Here is a 12456-nt window from a genome sequence, read left to right as displayed (position 1 = left end):
TTTTACTTAGAGAAAATAAGGAAAAGTCAATAGGGAAAAAAAATCTATGAAACTTACTAGTCATGGTAATCAAAACTTTAACTGTTCAGAATGTAACACACAGACTGAATTACTATTTACAAAAGACTTAGAAGTTCAAGTTCCTTTTCCTATAATAACCAGGAAGAATGGATCCATAAGTCCTGTTAGCAGAACAATCTTCTGTATTTTTACATTTTGATAAAGTCACTATTGATGATATATTTTTGAAATTTAAATTTAAAAAATTAAATTTAAAAAATTGATATGTTTTTGAAATCCACTAAGAGGAGGAAGCAAAGCAATCATGAAATTTAGGATGAACAATAACTTCATAAGAATGACTTGAAAAAAAAAAGAGAATGACTTGAAACTTTACTGTTTCATCAAAATCACAAGAAAAACAGAATATTTCTGATATAAATATACTAAATAAGAGAATATTTTTTAAACTTGCCTTAGCGTGCTGTTAATTGCTCCCAGTTTATTAGCTTGCTCACAGTCTTCTAATTCTTTGGTATCGTTTGCCACTTTTAAGTACTAAAAGGAAGTACATAGTAAGTTTAGTAATAACTATTAGCTTTCTCTCTATTTCAAGTTCCACTGGCAATCTGTCAGTGATGACACAGATACATCCTATTATCAAAACCTCTTACATATGTAAGAAATGGAAATCAAAATGAGTCACAAATTCCCACCAACGAAAGAAGACATTAAAAACAATTACCACTGGTATGCTGGTGATCATGTAAAATAAGAAAACCCTCTTGGGAAAGTAATTTGACAATATTTATCTAGAGCTATAAAAATGAATAAACCCTTGAACCAACAGTCTTACAACTTAAACCATATCCAGAGCAACACTAAAAAAAAAATAATAATAATAAAGTACAACCACTTTAGAAAGTATTTGGTACTATCTCATCATGCTAAGATAGGCATAATCAATGGCCCAGCAACCTTACTTCTAAATATCTACCTAAAGATCTACCTGTCTACTCTTACATGTGTACACAATGAGACAAAGGATGAAAATGCTGATACAACACTGTTCATAACAGCAAAAAACTCCAAACAATTGAAATGCCCATTAGCAGAGGAAGAGCTAACCAATGAGATACTCATACAATGGAGTACTACACAACTATTAAAATTAACAAAGCTACATATATCAACAGAGACAAAATTTCCAAAAGCATAATGAAGAATAAAAAATAACTGAAAAAATATTTTTAAAATAAAAAAAAATTTTAATGCCATTTAAAAGTACTATGCCTCAAATACCTTGATAACTGTGTACCCTATACAATATAATCCTGAAGATGACAGGTTGACTAGTTGGAACTCAAGACTAAAAATACATGCATGATAAAACACCTGTTGCACAGGGCATCTGATACTATAGTTATATTATGCTACTATAGTTCTTCTACAGAAGACAGAATTGATGTATCTCAAAAGAATCTATATAATTTAACTGTAAAATATTCAAGTTCTCTGCCTGTGGCAAGAATTAGAAAGGTGAGACTATGGAGCAAAATGTTCCCACTGCCAACTAATTCCAGAACAGTTCTCTTCTATCAAGCAGGAATTGGTAAGTTTCACAATGTAAAGCAAAAAATATTCAAGGAAGAAAAGTGACTCACCTTATTAGAACTCCCAGCTTTAATTCCGACTGGAATTTTGCTCTTAAAAGAATAAGAAAAATTTAGGAAGTTATCTTCATTTTTTCTTGAGATTTCTTCACAAATTAGTAATGCCACTGCTCAAATACAGAGACTATTTTATTCTATGATGAAAAAAATGAACATTCATTCAAACTGTTTTCATACTATCTAATAAAAAAACAATTTATGGACTTGTAAATCATAATTTAGCAAACTGATCGACATATACAAAATAACAGTGTCAAAATCAGCTAAAATCTTTTTAAAGATTTTATTTATTTATTTGCCAAAGAGAGAGAGAGATCACAAGGAGAGAGGCAGGCAGAGAGAGAGAGAGGGAGAAGAAAGCTCCCCGCTGAGCAGAAAGCCCGATGTGGGGCTCCATCCCCAGACCCTAAATTCATGACCTGATCCGAAGGCAGAGGCTTAACCCACTGAGCCAACCAGGCACCCCCAAATCAGCTATAATTTAAAGTGTAATGCAGTATGGAATAGTTCACATAATTTTTAGGTTAAAAAAAAACTGACAAAAATCACTATTCCGTAAACTTTCCTACCACAGAAAAAGATGCTTTAAAATTTTTCAAAGAACTTAATTTCTGCTCTTAATTTCTGCTCTAAGCTGACATCTAAAGTGAAGGTAGTTTGGGATTAATACTGACAGAATCAGTTCCTTGGTGCACAGGATTCACCTTGGTTTACCAATCTAGGTAATCAGGGTTTACTAATAGAAAATCCCTATGTCTCCAGCTTTCTTTTCTACAAAGCCAGTAATTAGTTTCAGGCTTTAATAAACAAACCTAGAAATCATTATAACTGGTTCATCAGACACAATTTTAAACAAAATATCGTATCTGAAAGCAGAAAATCACAGGTTGATCCTCTAATCAATCTAGGGGACTGATTTCCAGCATCGGAATCTATGGTATAGCAAAATACCTACTAAAATATTTTCATGTGTCATGGTAAATTTTAGCTTAGGTAAATTTAACCAAATATTCAGAATAAATATCTTCCTGCCAGGTGGAAGAATATAAATAATGATTAGAGATATTTCCCTAATCAATAAAAAGATTAATAGATTAAAACATTACTTGTTGCTAGCATTTTATTATTTTAGCATTTTCTAGTACATCTAACAAACAGAAGGCAGAAGAGAGAAGACTATAAAACTTAAGTCAAATCTAATAGCCACGAACCTGAATTTAAAATGTAGAAGGAATACTAACCAAAAGTAACTGCTGGCTACAGTGTGTCCTCTGACTAGTATAGTATAATATGCTAAAATCAAAACCTTTAGCAGCTTTTCTAAAGGTTTGATGCTAAATACAATAACTTGACTTATACAAATCTTAACAATAAACCTTTTAGACATACTGGGGTAGGCATCACAGATGATTGTTACGAATGACACATAACAATCACAGAAGAGAATTATTAGAAGTAATGAAAAATGTAAAACTAATAACTAAAGCAAGAATTAAGTAAACCAGCTGGTATTGAGGCTGGGAAGATGATGGGGTAGGAGGACCCTAGGCTCACCTTATCCTATGGATACAACTAGAAAACAAAAACTTCTCACAAATAATCTAGAAAACAACCCAAAGACTGGCAGAACAAACTCTGCAACTAAAGGCAGAGAAGAGGTCACATCAAATTGCGTAGGAAGGGTAGAGATGTAGTGGGGAACGAAACAGGCTTTGGCCGTCTGCAGTCAAGAACTGGAGGTACAGGGAAGGGTGAGAAACAGACTATCCCACATACATGGGGAAGACCAATCCCCATAACTTTTGGTTTTGAAAGCCAGAGGCTCCAAATTTCAGGAGTTCCTACAACCAGTGGGAGTTGAAGCTTGGATTTTTAAAAATCAGCACCTCCACTCTGGGAGAGCTGAAAGGCATTAGGAAGCAGAGTTCCTGCCCTTAAAACAGACAGGGGGGTGGGGGTGGGGATAGGACAAACAGCCCAGGTAGCTACAACATAGAAGCAGCAATTTGAAAAACAACTAGGGCATATGGGAGGGAGACTTACTAATCTCAGAGCATGTCTTGAAAGGCAGGGATCACAGGGAGACCCCTCCAGGAACAAAGGAGGCAGGCACCATTTCCCTCACCTCCACATCCCCACTCACAGCATAAACACATAGGCACCTGTGGGAACCAGCACTATGCAAGGCTTTCCAGCTAAATTTGCTACACTGAGCTCCACCCACCCACACCTAGTAAGGTCCCCTTTTCGACACATTTGTGTCAGTTCTGGTTTTGGATCCCTTCCCATGGAAGACCAGTGTAAACATCATCAGTGCAGCTTATTCTGACCCACACGTTTTGTAGGGCCTCAGTGTGGGCAGCTGTGGACCTTGCAGAAGCTCAAGACACAGCCTGTTGTAACTGGTACCCCACCCACACAGCCCTCCATCCATCAGGGCAGGCAACAGATCTCTCACAAACAGACCAGCACACACCTTGTTAAAATGTGCAGCACTCCAGCGGGGGACCAAACACAGCTCACAACAAGCTAAGAGAGCCTCTTAGACAACTGGACTAAAGGAAAAGCTGGCCAGGACACAAGAGCAGAGCATATGCAACACACACAGGAGACAGTCCCTGATGTGCCAGGTCTGGGAGAATAGGGGACAACTCTACCACAGGGCACTACAGGACATCTTGTTCATAAGATTGTGAACTTCAAGAGGAGGACGCAGAGCTGATTTTGCTAACACACAGAAACAGACACAGAGAATCAGACAAAATGAGATAAGGAATATGTCCCAAATGAAAGAACAGGACAAAACCACAGCAACAGATCAAAGTGAAATGGATATAAGTAGTATGGCTGATAGAAAATTTTAAGTAATGATCATAAACATACTCACTGGGATTGAGAAAAGAATGGAGAACATGGGGCGCCTGGGTGGCTCAGTGGGTTAAAGCCTCTGCCTTCGGCTCAGGTCATGATCCCAGGGTCCTGGGATCGAGCCCCGCATCAGGCTCTCTGCTCAGTGGGGAGCCTGCTTCCTCCTCTCTCTGACTCCCTCTCTACCTACTTGTAATCTCTGTCTGTCAAATAAATAAATAAAAAAAAATTAAAAAAAAAAGAATGAAGAACATCAGTGAGACCCTTAACACAGAAATAAAAGGGAACACATCAGAGATGAAGAACACAATAAATGAAAATAAAAATACACTAAATGGAATAAATAGTAGGTTAGAGGAAACAGGCAAATGAATCAACAACCTGGAAGACAGAGTAAAGGAAAGTAATCAAGCCGAGCATGTGAGAGAAAAAAAAGTTATACAAAATGAGAATAGACTTAGGGAACTCAGTGACTCCATTAAGTGTAATAACATTCAAATTACAGGGATCCTGGAAGAAGTAGAAAAAGAAGAGAACAGAAATTTAATTTGAAGAAATAATAGCTAAAACTTCCTGAATCTGGGGAAGGAAACAGATACTGAGATCCAGGAGGCAGAGATCCCCCAACAAAATCAACCCAAGGTGATCCACACCAAGACACATAGTAGTTAAAATGGCAAAAAGTAGTGATAAAGAAAAAAAAAATTTAAAGCAGCACGAGAAAAGAAAACCGTTATATACAAGGGGAAACCCCATAGAGCTATCAGCTGATTTTTTTACCAGAAGATTTGTAGGCTAGAAGAGAGTGGCATGATAGATTTCAAGTGCTGAAAAGAAAAATCTGCAGCCAAGGATACTCTATCCAGCAAGCCTATCATTTAGAATAGAAGGAAAGATAATGGGTTTCCCAGACAAACAAAAACTAACGGAGTTTATGACTACTACCCCAACCATACATTAAAGGGGATTCTTTGAATGTAAAGAAAAAACTGTAAGTAAGAGTAGGAAAAGTAGGACACATAAAAGCAGTAAAAATAAGTATATCTGTAAATATCAGTCAAGAGATTCACAAAGGATATAAAATATGACACCATATGTCCAAAATGTTAAGCAGAAAGGAATAAAGAATGGGTTTAAACTTAAATGACCATCAACTTAGCACAGACTGCTATATGCAAACGATGTTATATACAAACCTAATGGTAACCACAAATCAAAAACCAGCAATAACAAATAATATGGAGGACATGGGGAGATGGAGAGGAGACAGGACTTGAGGGAAATTGGAAGGGGAGATGAACCATGAGAGACTATGGACTATGAAAAACAATCAGAGGGTTTTGAAGGGGTGGGAGGTCGGGAGAGTCAGGTGGTGGGCATTATAGAGGGTACATATTGCATGGAGCACTGGGTGTGGTGCATAAACAATGAATTCTGTTACACTGAAAGAAATAAAGAAAAAAAAGCCAGCAATAGATATGCAATGGATAAAGAGAAAGGAATCCAAGTATATCACTAAGGAAAGCCAAAACACCACAAAAAGAGCAAGAGAGAGATCAGAGAATAACTACAAAACAATCACAAAGCAAGTAACAACTTGGTAATAAATTTATATCTACCAATAACTACTTTGAATGTAAATGGACTAGACACTTCAATCCAAAGATATGGGCTGTCTTTGAATTACACAGAGTGGATAAAAAAACAAGAGCCATCTATAAGGCTGCTTACAAGAGACTCATCTCTGATGTAAAAACAACTGCCAACTGAAAGTAAGAGGATGAAGAAAGATTCGTCATCCAAATGGATGTCAAAAGAAAGCTGGAGTAGTAATACTTAAATCAAACAAAACAGACTTTAAAACAAAGACTGTAACAGGAGATAAAGAACACTATATGATGATGAAGGGGAGACTCCAACAAGAAGATACACAATTATAAATATTTATGCACCCAACATGGGAGCACCCAAACACACAGTTAACAACATTTAAAAAAAAAAAAAACCTAATCGATAGGAATGCAATAATAATAGGAGACTATAACACCCCTCTTACATCAATGGACAGATTGTCCAAACAGAAAATCAACAAGGAAACAATGGCTCCATTCACCAGATCAAATGGATTTAAAATATATTTTCAGAGCATTCCATCCTAAAACAGCAGATACATATTCTCCACAAGTGCACACAGAACATTTTCCAGAACAGATCACAGATTAGCCCATAAAATAAGCCTGAACAAATTCAAGAAGATGGAAGTCATACCATGCATCTTTTCTGACCACACCACTATGAAAATGGAAGTCAACCACAGGAAAAAATCTGAAAAGAGCGCAAATTCATCAAGGTTAAATAACATGCTACTAAACAATGAATGAGTCATCCAAGACCTCAAAGAAATAAAAATTACATGGAAACAAATGAAAATGAAAACGCAATGGTCCAAACTCTTGCGGATGGAGCAAAAGCAGTTCTAAGAGGGAAGTTTAGGATCATACCAGCCTACCTCAGAAGTAGGAAATATCTCAAACAACCTAAATTTACATATAAAGGAGCTACAAAAGGAATAACAAAACCCAAAACCAACAGAAGGAAGGAAATAATAAAGATTAGAGCACAAATAAATGATACAGAAAATTTTTTAAAAACAAAATAGAAGAAATCTGAAATCAGGAGCTAGTTCCTAGAAGATAAATAAAACTGATAAACCTCTAGCCAGGCTCATTTAAAAAAAAGGGGGGGTATATGAGAGAGGACCCAAACAAAATTGCAAATGAGAGAGAGTAACAATGGACACCACAGAAATACAAGTAACTACAAGAGAGTATTATGAAAAATTACATACTCCAAACCTGGACAAACTAGAGGAAATGGACAAATTCCTAGAAACATATGATCTATCAAAACAGCAACAGGAAGAAAGAACATTTAAACAGACTGATAATCAGCAATGAAATTGAATCAGTAATCAAAAAATTCCCAACATGGGGCGCCTAGGTGGCTCAGTGGGTTAAAGCCTCTGCCTTCAGCTCAGGTCATGATCCCAGGGTCCTGGGATCAAGCCCAGCATGGGGCTCTCATCTCAACGGGGAGCCTGCTTCCCTCTCTCTCTCTGCCTGCCTCTGCCTACTTGTGATCTCTTTCTGTCAAATAAATAAACAAAATCTTAAAAAAAAAAAATTCCCAACAAACAAAACTCCAGGACCAATGGCTTCATAGGCAAAATCTATCAAACATTCCAAGAAAAGTTAATACCTATTCTTCTCAAAATATTTCAAAAAAATGAAGAGGAAGGAAAATTTCCAAATTCATTTTCTGAGGCCAGTATCATCCTGACACTGAAGCCAGGTGAAGACCCCATTAAAAAACAGAACTACAGGGGCACCTGGGTGGCTCAGGGGGTTAAACCTCTGCCTTCAGCTCAGGTCATGATCCCCTGGTCCTGGGATTGAGCCCTGCCTTCCACTCTCTGCTCAGCAGGGAGCCAGCTTCCCTGCAACCAACACCACCCCACTCCCTACTTATGATCTCTGTCAAATATCAAATAAATACATAAAATCTTTAAAAAAACTACAAAAAATTAAGATTTTTTTTAATCTTAATTTTTTATTTTTTATAAACATATATTTTTATCCCCAGGGGTACAGGTCTGTGAATCACCAGGTTTACACACTTCACAGCACTCACCAAAGCACATACCCTCCCCAATGTCCATAATCCCACCCCCTTCTCCCAAAACCCCTCCCCCCGGCAACCCTCAGTTTGTTTTGTGAGATTAAGAGTCACTTATGGTTTGTCTCCCTCCCTATCCCATCTTGTTTCATTTATTCTTCTTCTACCCACTTAAGCCTCCATGTTGCATCACCACTTCCTCATATCAGGGAGATCATATAATAGTTGTCTTTCTCTGCTTGACTTATTTCGCTAAGCATGATACGCTCTAGTTCCATCCATGTTGTTGCAAATGGCAAGATTTCATTTCTTTTGATGGCTGCATAGTATTCCATTGTGTATATATACCACATCTTCTTGATCCATTCATCTGTTGATGGACATCTAGGTTCTTTCCATAGTTTGGCTATTGTGGACATTGCTGCTATAAACATTCGGGTGCATGTGCCCCTTTGGATCACTACATTTGTATCTTTAGAGTAAATACCCAATAGTGCAATTGCTGGGTCATAGGGCAGTTCTATTTTCAACATTTTGAGGAACCTCCATGCTGTTTTCCAGAGTGGCTGCACCAGCTTGCATTCCCACCAACAGTGTAGGAGGGTTCCCCTTTCTCCGCATCCTCGCCAGCATCTGTCATTTCCTGACTTGTTGATTTTAGCCATTCTGACTGGTGTGAGGTGATATCGCATTGTGGTTTTGATTTGTACTTCCCTGATGCCGAGTGATATGGAGCACTTTTTCATGTGTCTGTTGGCCATCTGGATGTCTTCTTTGCAGAAATGTCTGTTCATGTCCTCTGCCCATTTCTTGATTGGATTATTTATTCTTTGGGTGTTGAGTTTGCTAAGTTCTTTATAGATTCTGGACACTAGTCCTTTATCTGATATGTCGTTTGCAAATATCTTCTCCCATTCTGTCAGTTGTCTTTTGATTTTGTTAACTGTTTCCTTTGCTGTGCAAAAGCTTTTGATCTTGATGAAATCCCAGTAGTTCATTTTTTCCCTTGCTTCCCTTGCCTTTTGCGTTGTTCCTAGGAAGATGTTGCTGCGGCAGAGGTCGAAGAGGTTGCTGCCCGTGTTCTACTCAAGGATTTTGATGGATTCCTTTCGTACATTGAGGTCCTTCATCCATTTTGAGTCTATTTTTGTGTGTGGTGTAAGGAAATGGTCCAATTTCATTTTTCTGCATGTGGCTGTCCAATTTTCCCAGCACCATTTATTGAAAAGGCTGTCTTTTTTCCATTGGACATTCTTTCCTGCTTTGTCGAAGATTAGTTGACCATAGAGTTGAGGGTCTATTTCTGGGCTCTCTATTCTGTTCCATTGATCTATGTGTCTGTTTTTGTGCCAGTACCATGCTGTCTTGATGATGACAGCTTTGTAATAGAGCCTGAAGTCCGGAATTGTGATGCCACCAACGTTGGCTTTCTTTTTCAATATCCCTTTGGCTATTCGAGGTCTTTTCTGGTTCCATATAAATTTTAGCATTATTTGTTCCATTTCTTTGAAAAAGATGGATGGTACTTTGATAGGAATTGCATTAAATGTGTAGATTGCTTTAGGTAGCATAGACATTTTCACAATATTTATTCTTCCAATCCAGGAGCATGGAACATTTTTCCATTTCTTTGTGTCTTCCTCAATTTCTTTCATGAGTACTTTATAGTTTTCTGAGTATAGATTCTGTGTCTCTTTGGTTAGGTTTATTCCTAGGTATCTTATGGTTTTGGATGCAATTGTAAATGGGATTGACTCCTTAATATCTCTTTCTTCTGTCTTGCTGTTGGTGTAGAGAAATGCAACTGATTTCTGTGCATTGATTTTATATCCTGACACTTTACTGAATTCCTGTATAAGTTCTAGCAGTTTTGGAGTGGAGTCTTTTGGGTTTTCCACATATAGTATCATATCATCTGCGAAGAGTGATAATTTGACTTCTTCTTTGCCGATTTGGATGCCTTTAATTTCCTTTTATTGTCTGATTGCTGAGGCTAGGACCTCTAGTACGATGTTGAATAGCAGTGGTGATAATGGACATCCCTGCCGTGTTCCTGACCTTAGCGGAAAAGCTTTCAGTTTTTCTCCATTGAGAATGATATTTGCGGTGGGTTTTTCATAGATGGCTTTGGTGATATTGAGGTATGTGCCCTCTATCCCTACACTTTGAAGAGTTTTGATCAGGAAGGGATGTTGTACTTTGTCAAATGCTTTTTCAGCATCTATTGAGAGTATCATATGGTTCTTGTTCTTTCTTTTATTGATGTGTTGTATCACATTGACTGATTTGCGGATGTTGAACCAACCTTGCAGCCCTGGAATAAATCCCACTTGGTCGTGGTGAATAATCTTTTTAATGTACTGTTGAATCCTATTGGCTAGTATTTTGTTGAGTATTTTCGCATCTGTGTTCATCAAGGATATCGGTCTATAGCTCTCTTTTTTGGTGGGATCCTTGTCTGGTTTTGGGATCAAGGTGATGCTGGCCTCATAAAATGAGTTTGGAAGTTTTCCTTCCATTTCTATTTTTTGGAACAGTTTCAGGAGAATAGGAATTAGTTCTTCTTTAAATGTTTGGTAGAATTCCCCCGGGAAGCCATCTGGCCCTGGGCTTTTGTTTGTTTGGAGATTTTTAATGACTGTTTCAATCTCCTTACTGGTTATGGGTCTGTTCAGGCTTTCTATTTCTTCCTGGTTCAGTTGTGGTAGTTTATATGTTTCTAGGAATGCATCCATTTCTTCCAGATTGTCAAATTTATTGCCGTAGAGTTGCTCATAGTATGTTCTTATAATAGTTTTTATTTCTTTGGTGTTAGTTGTGATCTCTCCTCTTTCATTCATGATTTTATTTATTTGGGTCCTTTCTCTTTTCTTTTTGATAAGTCGGGCCAGGGGTTGATCAATTTTATTAATTCTTTCAAAGAACGAGCTCCTAGTTTCGTTGATTTGTTCTATTGTTTTTTTTGGTTTCTATTTCATTGATTTCTGCTCTGATCTTTATGATTTCTCTTCTTCTGCTGGGCTTAGGGTTTCCTTCTTGTTCTTTCTCCAGCTCCTTTAGGTGTAGGGTTAGGTTGTGTACCTGAGACCTTTCTTGTTTTTTGAGAAAGGCTTGTACCGCTATATATTTTCCTCTCAGGACTGCCTTTGTTGTGTCCCACAGATTTTGAACCGTTGTATTTTCATTATCATTTGTTTCCATGATTTTTTTCAATTCTTCTTTAATTTCCCGGTTGACCCATTCATTCTTTAGAAGGATACTGTTTAGTCTCCATGTATTTGGGTTCTTTCCAAACTTCCTTTTGTGGTTGAGTTCTAGCTTTAGAGCATTGTGGTCTGAAAATATGCAGGGAATGATCCCAATCTTTTGATACCGGTTGAGTCCTGATTTAGGACCGAGGATGTGATCTATTCTGGAGAATGTTCCATGTGCACTAGAGAAGAATGTGTATTCTGTTGCTTTGGGATGAAATATTCTGAATATATCTGTGATGTCCATCTGGTCCAGTGTGTCGTTTAAGGCCTTTATTTCCTTGCTGATCTTTTGCTTGGATGACCTGTCCATTTCAGTGAGGGGAGTGTTAAAGTCCCCTACTATTATTGTATTATTGTTGATGTGTTTCTTTGATTTTGTTATTAATTGGTTTATATAGTTGGCTGCTCCCACATTGGGGGCATAGATATTTAAAATTGTTAAATCTTCTTGTTGGACAGAACCTTTGAGTATGATATAGTGTCCTTCCTCATCTCTTATTATAGTCTTTGGCTTAAAATCTAATTGATCTGATATAAGGATTGCCACTCCTGCTTTCTTCTGATGTTCATTAGCATGGTAAATTCTTTTCCACCCCCTCACTTTAAATCTGGAGGTGTCTTCGGGCTTAAAATGTGTTTCTTGGAGGCAACATATAGATGGGTTTTGTTTTTTTATCCATTCTGATACCCTGTGTCTTTTGACAGGGGCATTTAGCCCATTCACATTCAGGGTAACTATTGAGAGATATGAATTTAGTGCCATTGTATTGCCTGTAAGCTGACTGTTACTGTATATGGTCTCTGTTCCTTTCTGATCTACCACTTGTAGGCTCTCTCTTTGCTTCGAGGACCCCTTTCAATATTTCCTGTTGAGCTGGTTTGGTATTTGCAAATTCTTTCAGTTGTTGTTTGTCCTGGAAGCTTTTAATCTCTCCTTCTATTTTCAATGATAGCCTAGCTGGATATAGTATTCTTGGCTGCATGTT

The 12456-nt window shown here is 37.5% G+C and overlaps 1 protein-coding gene across 6 annotated transcripts in view; it reads right to left on the bottom strand.

Annotated features, from left to right (window-relative positions):
* Positions 1-12456, bottom strand: part of LOC131828992 (ERO1-like protein beta) — a 50770-nt gene that overhangs the window by 23452 nt on the left and 14862 nt on the right. For all 6 annotated transcript variants that reach the window (XM_059170302.1, XM_059170301.1, XM_059170300.1 and 3 more), the window contains 2 exons: positions 1665-1706; positions 476-558 (listed from right to left, as the gene is read on the bottom strand). In XM_059170302.1, the coding sequence (XP_059026285.1) occupies positions 476-558; positions 1665-1706 (125 nt within the window). The remainder of the gene's footprint in view (positions 1-475; positions 559-1664; positions 1707-12456) is intronic.

Source organism: Mustela lutreola, chromosome 4, assembly GCF_030435805.1.
Source record: "Mustela lutreola isolate mMusLut2 chromosome 4, mMusLut2.pri, whole genome shotgun sequence".
NCBI classification, from domain to species: Eukaryota; Metazoa; Chordata; class Mammalia; order Carnivora; family Mustelidae; genus Mustela; species Mustela lutreola.
Note: the sequence above shows the minus strand (reverse complement) of the source record. Positions and strands in the feature narration are given on the sequence as shown.